Below are 15,788 nucleotides of genomic sequence, written 5' to 3'. Positions count from 1 at the left end.
ATTCCCTTTAATCATTATGCTACTGCCCAAGAGGACTTTTTTTTTTTTTTGAGGATAATAGTAGGAAATATCTCATAATAAGAACAAACTATGTTTGGAGTCTTATAAACCTTGTAGAAATTGGACATTATGTGGTAGTCCTTTCATAATTAAGTATAATGTTTTAGGAATATAAGGTGGTAGCAATGATGGAAGATTCACTGAAGAGAAAAATCACATGCCAGTGTTAAATGATAGATTAATGGCATCTAGCCAAATGACTCTTAATAAATCTTAGTCCAGAAGACAAAGAAATGATGTTATTAATGACAGAAACTTTCAAAGGTTCCTATATAAATATTAATGCTGAAAGTTCTTTTGGGAAGTGGAGTTTTAGCATTTTTTTACCTCATTTAAAAAAATATTTTCTTAGAGATAGAAGACAAGAGAGTTAGCATTTCTATATAATTGATATTTTTAATAATAGCTTTATTGAGATATTTGCATATATAAAATTCATCCTTTTAAAAAATGGATGGATTCAGTGGATTTTAGTATATTCACTGTTACACAGCCATTCACCATGATCTAATTTCAGAAAATTTTCATCAGCCCCAGGAGAAAACCTCTTATATGATTGATATTTAACTTAGAAGTATTATCCTTGATTCAAATGGATACTAACTGATTTGTTATCATATTTAGCTAGTTCTTTAAGTCAGGCCAAGAATTGATTAAAAACCACTAGATTGAGAACACATTGCTTAAGTTAATTCTTCTCTTTTTAACTATTGAAATCCCCAAGCTTTTGATTTATAGATTTTTTTTTTTGATTTATAGATTTAAGTAATTCTTTATATCACAAACAAGCTATGGCTCAGCAAATATTTTCTTTAACATGAGGTTTTTGTTTTTAATATCAACACGATCTTTTTGTTAAGTTTTAGAAGAACTTTAAAATCTAACCTGTTTAAAATACCAAGAAAATAGTTCTAGGAGATGTCTGAGGTTTGCCTAGACACTTAAATTACTTTACCCTTTCATTTAAGATGCCAGTGACAGTGGGCGTTCTTACAAAACAGTCCTGGACCGTTGGAGAGAGTCTCTGCTTGCTTCTGCTAGTCTATCCCAAGTCTTTCTTCATCTCTCCACCTTGGATCGTAGTGTGATATGGTCTAAATCTATACTGAATGCTCGTTGCAAGATATGCCGAAAAAAAGGCGATGCTGAAAACATGGTACTTTGTGATGGCTGTGATCGGGGTCATCATACCTACTGTGTTCGACCAAAGCTCAAGGTATTTTTCCCCCTTCTACTTCTTAGATGAGGATTGAGTGATTGAGGTTTTGAGTGACAGATGATTAATAATCATTTCTGTGATTTGTCAGACTGTGCCTGAAGGAGATTGGTTTTGTCCAGAGTGTCGGCCAAAGCAACGTTCTAGAAGACTCTCCTCTAGACAGAGACCATCCTTGGAAAGTGATGAAGAGATGGAAGACAGTATGGGAGGTGAGGATGATGAAGTTGATGATGATGATGAAGAGGGTCAAAGTGAGGAGGAGGAGTATGAGATAGACCAAGATGAAGATGACTCTCAAGAAGAGGAAGAAGTCAGGTAAGTCCTAATATGCAATAAAATGAGAGTTTGTGAGTCATAACTAGACAATCTCTTGACTACTCAAAAACAAATGGAATGATTGGGGCCGATAACTTTTTAAAAACTGGTATATAATATAGTGTCCTTACGTTATCCTTGCTTTAGTATGATAAGCATTTGAAGTTATTCCTGAGGGAATGTAGTACCTATGTGAGTTTAGCCAGGTCATAAAATCCAATAGAAGTTGATGTTTGCGTAGGAATACCAATTCAGACCCCCATTAAGTTTGATTTTACTGAATTTTGTGCCTCCAGCGCAAAGAAACATTCCAAAGGATATTTATGAGATAAAGTGAATGCAATTTCCCAGTGCCCCTCTTGCTTTCTCAAGGAGGTATACTCAAATATGGGTGATCTTGGCATCTACAGAGAGAGAAAGAGATCTGCCAGGAAGCACATTATATTGTTAGACTCCTACCACATTAGCAGTTAGAAGCAACTTCTATACATAAGCAGGTATTCCGCAACTTAGCAAGCTGTGTCACTCAGGCCTAATGAATTGGGTGAGGACCTGGTTATTCCTGCTGTGGCAGCACTAGAGCATTCTCCCCTTTATTGGTCCCTAAGACCTCTCCACCTTTTTAACATCTGAACCCCATTCATGTGGAATCAGGAAAGTGAATTAAAGCAAGGGCAACTTCAAACTGACAAAGTACAAAAAGGCCAATCTGCAGAGGATAGAGAGAACTACCCTGCTTATTTTAATCAGGTTGTTTTTTAATAGCTCCAACTAGTAGGAACCATCGTCCTTGTAGATTATAAGGGCAGTATTTGTGTTAAACATAAAGATGATAAAGAATTTGGAAAATTCCAGGTAAACTGGAAGTCCAGGTATGGGGAAATGGATAAAAAGAGGCTCAGTAGGGTTGTTTCATCCTTGTCTATGACTTGAAGACAATTAAAAGATCGAACCTGGGGGGCCTGGCTGGCTCAGTCATTGAAGTGTGTAACTCTGGATCTGATCTTGGGGTTGTGAGTTCTAGCTGCATGTTGTGGGTAAAGTTTACTGAAAATAAAAGATTGAATCTAGTTTTGTATTTTACAGTAAGAATCAGAAGATGGCAGAAAGATTCTCAGCATGGTATTCAGGAACCACAGATTTAGGGCCTATTTTAGTTGCTGTCATTGACCAAAACTGTAAATTACCTCACCATCAATGATAATGAAAAGTAATGGTCTCCTGTAGCATAAGGACACCAAAGAAATATATGTAGAATCATTGGCTGAATAGTAGAACAAAGGGAATAGGGATAATTGTATGTGTATTCATTTCTCTGTAGAATAATCATGTTTTCTAACAATATTTACAGCCCACCAAAACGAGGAAGACCACAAGTCAGATTGCCAATTAAAACAAGAGGGAGAATTAGCACTTCTTTCTCAAGTCGTGGCCAACGACAAGATCCTGGAAGATACACTTCTCGGAGTCAGCAGAGTACACCCAAAACAACTGTTTCCTCTAAAACCACTGGTAGAAGCCTTAGAAAGATAAGGTCTGCTCCTCCAACAGAAACTAAATCTTTAAGAATTGCTGGTCGTTCTACTCGCCAGAGTTATGGCCCACTGCAAGCAGACGTATTTGTGGAACTACTTAGTCCTCGTAGAAAACGCAGAGGAAGGAAAAGTGCTAATAATACACCAGAAAATAGTCCCAACTTTCCTAACTTCAGAGTCATTGCCACAAAGTCAAGTGAGAAGTCAAGATCTCTAAATGTTACTTCAAAACTTTCTCTCCAAGATAGTGAATCCAAGAGAAGAGGAAGAAAAAGACAATCTACAGGTATAAAGAAGTCTAATTTAAATTCCTCTTACCTAAGAAAATGAAGTAATTTGCAAATATTGAATGTTGAGATATTTTGGATCATTTTTTAAAGGCTGTCACTAGGATATACAAGGTTATTAGCAACCTGGCCTAAAGCGTAATATTCATCAAAGGGGCAGCTATTTGGGGAATAAGGTAAATTATATTATGAGTATTTTTTAGTGATGTAGCAAAGTAGTTGTGAGAAATGACACATTTCATTCTTTTCCACCCTTTCCTGCTTTAAAACACAACATACTCATTATCACCTAGACAAGCTACATTGTCTTAGGGGTATTTGGTAAGGTTCCTATCTGATGTACTGATTTTGGGGGCAGGGGAGAGCTGGGGGAGTGATATTATCATTAGGGAGTGATCACCAGCCATCTTTTTAATTCTGATAATTGTTGTTTATAGTAATCTTTATCCAAATTTCTTTATTTATCTCTTCAATTCTATTTTTTCCTTTAATGCCAGTAGTAATAAAACTTTGCTATTCCAAAAAATGAAATTAGACATAAAAAACGATACTGTTCCTTGAAGAATTATAGATAGGTTGTATTGCATTATTCAAATACATGGCAGGATTAAGGAGTGCATTAGTGAAAGAATAGAAGACAGTTAGTCTGTTGATGCCATCACCAGACTGTCAGGTTTGGGGAGGCGGTGCATTGTATCAGGTAACTTAGCACCAGAGGTCTAATTTAGCTTTTCCTATCCCCTTATCTGTTTTGCTCTTCCCCAATTCTGAACTTCAAGCTATTTGGAAACATAGCATACCTAAAACATTTGTATTTTTTAAAAACTCTGCTCGGAAAAAAAATTGGGGAGGCACCTGGGTGGGTCAGTTAGTTGAATCATCTGCCTTTGGCTTGGGTCATGATCTCAGAATCCTGGGATTGAGACCTGAGTCATGGTCCCTCATGGGGAGCAACCTGGCCTAAAGCATAATATTGGTGGAGTGTCTGCTTCTTCCTCATCTCCTCCCCCCAACTTGTTATCTCTATCTCTTAAGTAAGTAAATAAAATATTTTTTAAAAATAAAGGAAAACATTTTGTTAATTGATTTGTGAAATTACTAACCTGGTTCCAATGACAAAGGGGGCAATGTATGGATTTACATTTAAGTAGAGAATTTAAACACCTGAATTCATAATATGAACTATGCTACCTTTTTCTACTAATTCATACACTTTAGATTTCGTTATATATACCTTAGGTTTTATGAGAAAGCATTTTGCTTTCAGAAATCCTCCATATAAAATTAAGACAAGAGATGCATTTGGGTAGCTCAGTTGGGGGACCAACTCTTGATTTTGGCTCAGGTTGTGACCCCAGGGTTGTGGGATCAAGCCCTCCCTCAGGCTCTGTGCTCATGCTCATCATGGAGTCTGCTCGTCCTCCCTCTGCTCCTTATCCACCTCCCTCTCTCATGCACTCTCTCCCCTCAAATGAATCAATAAATAAAATTAATGATAATCTTTTATTTTATTGTTAAACATCTAATTTCTACCATGCAAGGTAATTTATAAAGAGGTCTACTTGCTAGATCTGAAAAGATTGTTTTCCTAATGATGTGTTTCAGAAAATTCTGCAGAATTGCTTGCTTTTTATTATAGTTGAAAATAGATTTTTAATAAAATGGGCTAAAATATAATCTATAAACTTTCTGTTCAAGGAATTTTATATTACAATGTTTTTACAATATGTTCCCAGTGAATGTTTAATTAATTCAGAAATTTTATGATGAAAAGGAAACAGTGGAGGCACCTGGCTGGCTCAGTCAGTGGAGCATACGACATTTGAGTGCCACATTGGATATAGAGACTAATTAAAAATAAAATCTTTAGGGGCGCCTGACTGGCTCAGTTAGAAGAGCATAGGACTCTTCATCTTGAGGTTGGGAGTTCAAGCCCCACCTTTGGTGTAGAGGTTACTTAAGTAGACTTTTTTTTAAATTAATAATCATAAAAATAATAAAAATTGATAATAAAATCTTTTTTAAAACAAAAAGAGAGGGATCCCTGGATGGCCCAGCAGTTTAGTGCCTGCCTTCAGCCCCAGGGCATAATCCTGGAGTCCCAGGATTAAGTCCCCAGTCAGGCTCCTTGTATGGAGCCTGCTTATCCCTCTGCCTGTGTCTCTGCCTCTCTCTGTGTGTCTCTCATGAATAAGTAAATAAAATCTTTAAAAAAAAAATAAAAAAAGAGGGCAGCTTGGGTGGCTCAGCAGTTTAGCGCCGCCTTCAGCCCCCGGCATGATCCTGGAGACCCAGGATCGAGTCCCACATCGGGCTCCCTGCATGGAGCCTGCTTCTCCGCCTCTCTCTCTGCATCTCTCATGAATAAATAAAATCTTTTAAAAAATTAAAAAATAAAAAATAGAGTGAACATTAGATTTTCATATTTCAGAATGTAGGCTAATTTATCTCATTAATTACATATATAGAATGTTAATTTTCTGTTTGAAGATAGGCTGTATTTATATACCTGTTTAGCTTGTAGTGATCAAATAATTTTCTTTGTCATCACCTAAAATTTATTTATTTAGAATCGTCTCCTATGACCCTGAATCGAAGGAGTTCAGGCCGACAAGGAGGAGTTCATGAATTGTCTGCTTTTGAACAACTTGTTGTGGAACTGGTACGGCATGATGACAGCTGGCCTTTTTTGAAACTCGTTTCCAAAATCCAGGTAATATTATTAGACTCGATAAGACGTATTCATGAATATTATCTGATTTAGTCTGCATGGCAGTCAAAACATCCATTAGTCACGATACACTTTGCTTTTTAAACACTTGGAAAGTTAGTTTCTAAATTGAAAAAAAAGGGGATTAGAGAACATCCTCGGCTCAGTTCCTTCCAATCCTATGACTGATTCTCATGAAAAATGACAGTATGTTGTGTTGTAATAGCTTCAATGTTTTTATTCTATGTAATGAATATGAATAGATTTAATTCAACTGTGTACTATTGATATTTCTGTTATGTAAAACAGCTGTTCTCAAACTGTAGCATACACTAAAATCACCTGGGATGTCTTGTTAAAACGCAGGTTACTAGGCCTCATTCCAGAGTTCTTGATTCACTAGATCTGCAATGATGCTGATGGGGCTGGTCTGGAGACCACTGTGTGAGAAAGATAGGGACTCTTAGAAAACAAAGAGGGCCTAAAACTAAGGCATTTGAGATGGTGCTGGAGTTATTTATATACGTGGGGCAAGTATGATGTGCTACAGCAGATATGACAGTGTTATACTGCTATAATAGAAGTTATAATGGTCTTCCAGAAGTAGAGAAAAAAAGGAGATTGATTTGAGCTTTTCAGAGGGAGAGAATACCAGGAATTTGAAAGTTTGTTATGGAAGAACTGTTTGGTCCGGTCATTAAAGATGGGTGGAATTTCAACAGTGAGAAATGGAATAAGAACATTTCGGGAAAAGGGCATGATAAGTTAAAGACCCAGAAATGAAAATATGGGAAATGATGGGAAGTTTGAATGGAGCAAAGGGTGTGTTAGAGAGATTTCTGGAGCAAGAATGTGAAGGATTAATTACCATTGAATAGCATCCTATAAAAATTAAATCTGTTTGACTCTAATTCATTTTTCCTGAGTAGTTTTTGTGCTAAATAAGTTTTGTTATGTACATTTTATTATTTATTACAAATGCAGTAATGCTCATTAAATAACTGTATAGATACATATATGTTTCTCTTTATTTTTTTATAGAAATATTTTCTTCCCTTTTTTTTAAGATTTTATTTATTTATTCATGAGAGAGACACAGAGAGGGGGCAGAGACACAGGCAGAGGGAGAAGTAGGCTCCACACAGGGAGCCCAAGATGGGACTTGATCCTGGATCTTCAGGATCAGGCCCTGGGCTGAAGGCGGCGCTAAACCACTGGACCACCCGGGCTGCCCATATGTTTCTCTTTAGAGAGAAATAGAGTACACAAGCAAAATCACAAACTTTTTCTTTTCACAATAAGTTAACATTTTTTGTAGTATCAAATAAGCTTCTACAACGTTATAGTGACTGAAATATATTATGTGGTTTTAATGGGATCGTAGTATTCAAAGGTTAATATTCCGTTGCTTTTAAGTGCAAAACTTTCACATATTTGACCACTTATCTCTGATAAATCTTCTATAGGAGAGATATATTTGAATTATTTTACAGGTCCCGGACTATTACGACATCATCAAAAAGCCCATTGCCTTAAATATAATTCGTGAAAAAGTGAACAAATGTGAATATAAATTAGCATGTAAGTAATTTATGTTTTCCTCTAATATTTTTGCTTAAAGAGGTAAAGACTGTGGTTTTTTTTTGTGTGATTTAAATGATGTATATTAATGTGATTGTGTAGATGGCATCCCAAGAGGTCTCTTAAAATGTTTGTCTATGGATATGGAGATGAAAGATACTGGGTAGGAACTGAATGAGTTAAATATTTTGTAGAATCTGGTCTTAATAGAAGTTCTGTGTAATCATCTAATGTTCCTAATTATGTAATTGCATAGTTTCAATAGAACAATTATAAAGCATTTTAGTTAATAATTTTAAGTTTTAGTTCTGCTACCTTGTTGTTTCAGAGGCTTCAATTTCTAAAGAAAAGGGTGGGCTTCGTTTTCTTAATGACATTTCCAGATATGATACAACAAAAATTATAATTTATGTACTTTTATTCTAATTTCTTTGGTTTTTTTCTTTCTAGCGGAATTTATTGATGATATTGAGTTAATGTTTTCGAACTGCTTTGAGTACAACCCTCGTAACACAAGTGAAGCAAAAGCTGGAACTAGGCTTCAAGCATTTTTTCATATTCAGGCTCAAAAACTTGGACTACATGTCACTCCCGGGAATGTGGATCAAGTTAGCACACCACCAGCTGCAAAAAAGTCACGAATCTAATTTTGTCCTTCTAAAGGATATATTTGAGGAAAACAAATTGTTCATGAAAATGGAACATTAAATCATGCTCAAAAGCAGACATATATATATAAAGCAATAACAACTGATTGACCACACTGAAGTGTGGCCTGCACTATATTCTCAATTTTAATATTAAGCACTCAGGAGAATGTAGGAAAGATTTCCTTTGCTACAGTTTTGCTCAGCATCTAATAAGTTTGATAGATGTATTGGATATAGTACTGGTTTACAGAGGTTTTTGTACATTTTGAGATCATTCATGTGTCCCAATATCTTTGAAAATATTTTTTCATCTGTGATTTATTTTGTCATTGATTTTTTTTTAGAAGTGTGGTATTAAAGGAGATTTATCTAAACGGATAAATCTTCTATAGCACAGTTTAGAAAAGTATATATGTCTAAGAATTGTTTAATGAGCACATTCTTTCAACACTACACATGAATGAATCCAATTTTATATCCTTGAAGTGCTGTACCAGTGCTGGCTGGAGGTATTAAGTCTGAGTTTATTAACTAGATATTTATTTAGCATTCAAAATAATTTGTGAATTTGTTTTGTATTTATAAAATTTGTACCTGGAAAATGTTCTTTAATTTTTTAAACATTTTACTGTGTTTTTGTTTTATTTCTCTAACTTCCTTAATGATCAATCAATAAAAGGTAACACCCTCCCTTTTCCCTGACAGTTCTTTCAGTTTTACAGAACTGTATTACAAGTTTCTATGTACAACTTTTTAAGTGTACAAATAAAATGATACATGTTTTTCAAGTATTCTGAATCTGGAATTTTTACAAATCAGAATTGAACTATTACATGTGATCCATACAGACCATCAGAACTAATGTTTTATTGTACCTGCGTCTGTAAGGCAGTGATTTGCACCTTTTTCAGCCCAGACCCTTGAGGAGTAAGATATCTCCATTAGTAACAGTAACCATCTGTGACAGGGATTCTCAGAGTAAAAGGAGGAAAGAAAGTATAGGATATGCCAGGTAAGTTAAAAAACACCACTCAGAAATTTCTTTTAAATAAAATAGGAAGTGCTGTTTCTTAGGTGTGGAAGATACATAGGGCCTCAGTTTCATGGGGGTGGCAGGGACAGGGGAACAGGGGGCAGAGAATCTCAAGCAGACTTAAGAGTTGCTGTTCCTTTTCAGGATGCAAAAGGCAGGTGTCCTCTCCAGGGCTTTATTGGAAGGCAGTAGAATCATCCCTCTATTTTCTCATCTAAAATCTTGACAGATGGGGGTGGGGGGAAAAATAAAAATAAAAGAAATAAAATCTTGACAGTACTATATTCTCATTTAATTAGGCTTGTTTATTGGGTAGTTACCCCTGTTTTGTGTCTTTCTCATTTGCTTTGAGATGATCGACTCTGGATTCTTTGCATGAATATCATCACAACTGTAACTTTTGGTAAATTTGTAATCATTTCATATGCCAATTGTTTAATGAGCACATTAAATTTCTTAGAAAATCTTATTTAATAGTAGTTAGATGTTTAGGAGAGAATTCTAAAATATAATTGCACTTCCATAGTAAATTATCTGAGGGGCGCCTGGGTGGCTCAGTCAGTTAAGCGTCTGCCTTTGGCTCAGGTCGTGATCCCAGGGTTCTGGGACAGAGCCCCATGTCAGCCTTGTGCAGGCTCCCTGCTCAGTGGGAAGCCTGCTTCTCTCTCTTCCTCTGCCACTCCCCCTGCTTGTGCTCACTTGCTCACTTGCTCTGTCAAAATCTTTTTTAAAAAATAAGTTATCTGATTACTTAATATTCTTCACTTTTTAATATTAATAACTTTTATATATTTGCTCTTCTAAACACTAAGAAGGGAAATTTTTTACTGAATTATTGAGTCTGAAAGTCTGTCTGAATGTCTTAAAACTTGGTAATTTAGGAACACCTGGGTGTTCCTGAGTGCTCAGTTAAGTGTCCGATCTCAGGGTCATGAGATCAAGCACTGTGTTGGGCTCCCCATTCAGCAAGGAGTCTGCTTGAGATTCTCTGCCCCCTGTTCCCCTGTCCCTGCCACCCCAAGGCTCACAGTCTTTTCGCTCTTTCTCTCTCTCTAAAATAATCTTTTAAAAAGTTGGCAATTTATATGTTGCCTTTCTCAGACTCAGTTAAATAAGACATTGCTTTTTAATCTGCCTGGCCAGATTTTCTTAGATACAAAAATCATTACTTATTCATATACATACCAGCAGTAATTGAAATCTTGCACAGCAACAAGGCTCAAATGCAAGGACACATATTAGTAGCTAGGAATGTAATGTTGACCAAGAAAATAGCATTTTCAACTCCTATTTTGATTTTACGTTTTTCTTAAAGGAAAAAGGACTACAAAAGGAATGAGTGGAACAAAAACATGATTGAGAAAACTGAAGTCCAAGATAGTCAAGGAGAATTTCAGTCTGCTTGTTACCACTTCCAGGTTCAGTCTCTAACCTCAGATAAATTATATTTCTCAAAGCACTTGATTTGTAATTGCAAGACAGAGCCACAAGGGAAAGAAATTAACACATCCTGTAACATGCCAAGCCCTTAATATAAAATTTTATATCCTTCATACCTAATAACTATGGGAAATGCTTTTTATGTTTTGTGAGGTTTTTTTAAGGTTGACAGATTGATCTATTTGAGAGAGTACACACACACGTGCATGCTTGCAAGCAGGGGATGGGCAGAGGGAGAGGGAAAAGGAAAGAATCCCAAGTAGACTCCATGCTGAGTGAGCATGGAGCCCCATGTGGGGCTCACTCCCATGACCCTGAGATCATGACATGAGCCAAAATCGAGTCCCATGCTCAACCAACTGAGCCACCCAGGCGCCCTGGGAAATGTTTTTTATGTTAAATAAGGCAATTCTGGGGGCACCTGGGTGGCTCAGCAGTTGAGGTGCTGCCTTTGGCTCAGGTCATGATCCCAGGGTCCTGGGATTGAGTCCCACATTGGGCTCCCTGCAGGGAGTCTGCTTCTCCCTCTGCCTATGTCTCTGGCTCTTTAAAAAATAGATAAGGCAATTCTGTAAGGATTTTTGCTGTTATTCTCTCCATTTTTCAAGTGAGGTTTAGACTCAGATAATTTTTTTTTTTGTAGGTACTTACCCAAGATTACAGAGTAATTGACACCAGGCTTTCAAAGTTCTGTATTTCTAATACACTAGGCTACCTCCAGGAAGAAGAAGGATAAGCAGATTTACCTCTGTGATCAATATAAAAGAGTGAGCAGAAGGCAAAATAGAGAATGTGTATGTAGATGTATCCATGTCAGACAGTAGTCTACATCACGTTTTTCAAAGATTTATTCATTGTAAACACATGATTATTTTCCTTCCTCATTCGTAGTTTCTAAGGCTCTCTGTCCTATTATTTAGCCATGTGCTCAGAATATGTATTTAAGGGAGCATGAGTACTAAAAAAGCTGCTGTCTTCCAAACTTTGGATTTAGGGCCTATGCATATTTGGCTACAGATCCAATTCATACTGGCTATAGGATCCTTACTAATATTTTGGCATATTTGGATGTGTGAGAAGCAGAAATTTAATACCTATGCCATGCTTTGAAAATCGTCTTCCAATATAGTTCATTCTCTAATTTGTTTGCTATTTTTTTCCAGTGCTAAAATATTTAAATATTTTAGGCTTTCTCAGGAGAAGAAGAGGTATGGTGAGTTGCACACATGTGGGCTCACAGTTTTAATTTTTTTAAAAAATGGGCAGAGCCCTAGGTTAATTTCATTAACAACCTGAAGAAAATTGCGCATAAACTACATTTTCCACGTTAGCTCTGTATACTCACAGTTCAAGTGGGTTTACTATGGTAACAGTATCAGAGCAAATCTCTAGATTAGAAAAAACATGCAGGAATATCAGCCTATTAGTAATTCAATGGTATACAATGACCAAGCAGCCTTTAATCTTTCTTTCTTTTTTTTTTTAAAGATTGATTTATCTATTTATGATAGACAGAGAGAGAGGCAGAGACACAGGAGAGAGAAGCAGGCTCCATGCCAGGAGCCTGATGTGGGACTCGATCCCGGGACTCCAGGATCGCGCCCTGGGCCAAAGGCAGGCGCCAAACCGCTGAGCCCCCCAGGGATCCCCCCTTTAATCTTTCTATTCATTCTCTGTATCTGCAGAAGTTTTGTCTTGAGAGCCAATGACACTTTGTATCAAATTTGAGAAAAATATATTCAGAGCATTGATGAACAAATAACTGAGTGTAAAATTTAAAGCTGTGATTTAAGCCTTTGATCTGGTCAATATTATACATATATTTTCTCCAGGAATACAAAGAGCTTACTCCTCCTAGTTATAAAATTAATAAACAGCCATTGTCCAAAAAATAGAACTCAGTAAAATACAAAATAGAAATAAATTTGATGTATAATTTTTCAAATTAGTTTCTTCAGCAAAAATGGGATCGTGGCATACAAATCCTATTTTTTTATTTAAATTCAATTAATTTACATATTATTAGTTTCAGAGGTATCAGTGATTCATCAGCTGCATATAACACCCAGTGCTCATCACGTCATGTGCCCTCCTTAATGTCCATCACCCAGTTACCCCATCCCCCAACCCAACTCCCCTCCAGCGACCCTCAGTTTGTTTCCTATGATAAGAGTCTCTTATGGTTGGTCTTCCTCTGATTTTGTCTAGTTTTATTTTTCCCTCTTCCCCTATAATCCTGTTTCGTTTCTTAAATTCCACATAACAAGTGAGATCATATGATAATTGTCTTTCTCTGACTACAAATCCTATTTCAAGCAGCTTTTTTCACTTAGTACAATACATTGTAGATACCTCTGTTCATTTTGTGCTGTCCAATATTCCACTGCATCTAAGACCTCATTGGGAAACTTCTCTGCTATAAACAACTAGAAAAGTGAACAAAATATACCAAACCTTTCATAGATTGGACAATAATCAATACAGAACTGTCATCTGCAAGATCTCCCTATTGCTGGAATTATCTTCCTAAATAATAAAACTAAGCCACTCAATTTCTTACTTATAAGTTTCCTTTCCTTTCACCTCCAATGGGATTAGCTTGGCCTGCACAATATGACACCATTCTGTCAGCCTCATCTTTTACTTGCCACTACACCATCTACATGTTGGTCCCTGTCACACTAGCCTCTATTGTTTCTCAGGTATTAGGCCTCTTTTAAGGCTTCATGCCTTTTCACTTGCTATGCCTTCCACCTGAAATGTCTTTCTGCCACTTCCAGCCTGAAGCTGATAAACTAAAAACATCCAGAACACAGTTTGTTTGGAATGATGAAAAGTTCCAGAAATTGATAGGTGTGATGGTTGCATGACAGTATGACTGTACTTAATGACACTGAATGCAACACTTAAAAATGGTTAAAATGGAAACTTCACATGCACCTGCCTGACTCAGTTGGTGGAACATTGAGACTTTTCATCTCACGGTCATGAGTTCGATCCCCATGTTGAGCAGAGTTTATTTTAAAAATAAACATAAAATGGAAACTGTAATGTGTATATTTTACAGTAAGTTTTTAAATGGTAAGTTTATGTTATGTGTATTTTACCATGATAAAATATATAAATTTTTTAAACACCCAGAAATGTCAACTAAAACACAATGAGCATCTGTTTAAATTCATAGCCGAATGCACAAGGGTGGTTGAAAAACCATTCTGGCAGTCACATGAGCTGAAGATACAGCTATGCCAGTGAGGGTAGGCTGCTGGTAAAGGAAAGCTGGTGGTCTTAATACTACAGGGAGTTGGACTATAAAACCTACATAGAGATTAATTCTGGGGCTCATTCAAATTAGATCTGAACTGAAAACGCATGTAAAGCTAAAACCCTCATAAGACTATACATTTTTTGCAAATATAGACAGGAGGCACCTGGGTGGCTCAGTTGGTTAAGCATCTAATTTCGTCTCAGGTTATGATCTCAGGATCCCGAAATTGAGCCCTGTATACTACCACCACCACCCCCAGCAGGGAGTCTGTTTCTTCCTCTACCCCTCTCCCAACTCATGCTCTCTCTCTCTCTCTCTCTTTCTTAAATAAATAAATAAATAAATAAATAAATAAATAAATAAATAAATAAATAATTTTTTTAAAAAAAAAAAAGGAAGGAAAATGTAGAGTGGAACAGTATTTGGCTAACTCAGTAAAGCATATGACTCGATCTCTGGGTTGTGAGTTTGAGCCCCATGTTCAGTATAGAGATTACTTTAAAAAACGAAAGAAAGGAAAGAAAAAGAAAGAAGTAGAAATGTAGACTGGGGGGAAAATTGCCAAAGTGTCCAAAAGCCTATAAGGAGAAAAAACAACTTTAAAAATTAGCTTTAGGCAGACTTCCACTTCTAGGATAATGAAGTAAGTAAGCATTCTTTTCCCTAATCCTCCCGCTATAACACTAAAAACTAAAATCCCTAGATGTTATGTATAAAGCAAACTTAAGGCTGAAAGTTGAAGAGAAGGGAGACTGACTAGGGACCTTGGGATCTGAGGAAAGAACAATGAATTCCCTGGGTTTTCTATTTGGCTCATATATCCAGACAATACTGACGAGGGCGACGACTGGATGTTCGATATGGCACAAATCTTTTTGTAGCCAAAGGACCAGCAAAGGAGCAACCTAGTAAGACAAAACATTTAGACAATAACCAGTCTGTTTCAGCCAAACACCACAGACAAAAACGGGCCTTACCCACACCCAGCAATAATCAAGTGGGGAGCCTAGACTTCTACTCATAAGGATAAAATTGGGTGCCCCATCACCTCCACTAGAGTGGTGTCTGCAAAGACCAAGAAGGGAGCCTGGACTTTCATCCTTACCAGTCAGTAATGACATATTTCCCTGCTCCCCGGCAGTGGAATGCCTACACTCATGCCACTGACCAGCAATAATGGAAACCCCATTTCTCGTGTCATGAGAGGCTGAGTGGGAAACAGATTTCTACTGCATCTGGCGATTTCAAGGCAGTTCCCAGGCTTTCCTTACCAGTGGGATCAGAGAAAGCTAGCTAAGAAAGACTTAAATAAGGTCCAGAATCTTACAATATGAAAATATCCATGTTTCAGTCAAAAATTACACCACAAACCAAGAATATCTCGAACTGAATGAAAAAGAGAAAGATGCCAACACCAAGACGACACATTAGAATTATGCGACAAAGCTTTTATTTTTTTTAAAGATTTTATTTATTCATGAGAGACAGAGGCAGAGACACAGGCAGAGGGAGAAGCAGACACAGGCAGAGGGAGAAGCAGGCTCCTCACGGGGATCCCGATGTGGGACTCAATCCCAGGACCCCGGGATCAGGAAGGTAGACACTCAACCACCAAGCCACCCAGGTGATAAAGATTTTAAAGCAGCCATGACAAGGACACCTGGGTGGCTCAGTTAACCGTTTCTGTTCA

The 15,788-nt window shown here is 36.9% G+C and overlaps 1 protein-coding gene across 3 annotated transcripts in view; it reads left to right on the top strand.

Moving 5' to 3' along the window:
- BAZ1A (bromodomain adjacent to zinc finger domain 1A) overlaps positions 1-9,148 on the top strand; it is an 89,527-nt gene extending 80,379 nt beyond the window's left edge. For all 3 annotated transcript variants that reach the window (XM_025442957.3, XM_035719821.2, XM_025442955.2), the window contains 6 exons: positions 1,029-1,276; positions 1,368-1,594; positions 2,946-3,415; positions 5,987-6,129; positions 7,620-7,707; positions 8,158-9,148. In XM_025442957.3, the coding sequence (XP_025298742.1) occupies positions 1,029-1,276; positions 1,368-1,594; positions 2,946-3,415; positions 5,987-6,129; positions 7,620-7,707; positions 8,158-8,354 (1,373 nt within the window). In that variant the 3' untranslated portion in view covers positions 8,355-9,148. The remainder of the gene's footprint in view (positions 1-1,028; positions 1,277-1,367; positions 1,595-2,945; positions 3,416-5,986; positions 6,130-7,619; positions 7,708-8,157) is intronic.
- Positions 9,149-15,788: the final 6,640 nt, after the last annotated feature.

This window comes from Canis lupus, chromosome 8 (genome assembly GCF_003254725.2).
Source record: "Canis lupus dingo isolate Sandy chromosome 8, ASM325472v2, whole genome shotgun sequence".
Lineage (NCBI taxonomy): Eukaryota > Metazoa > Chordata > Mammalia > Carnivora > Canidae > Canis > Canis lupus.
The sequence above is the reverse complement of the archived record's forward strand: the minus strand, read 5'-3'. Positions and strand labels throughout refer to the sequence as shown.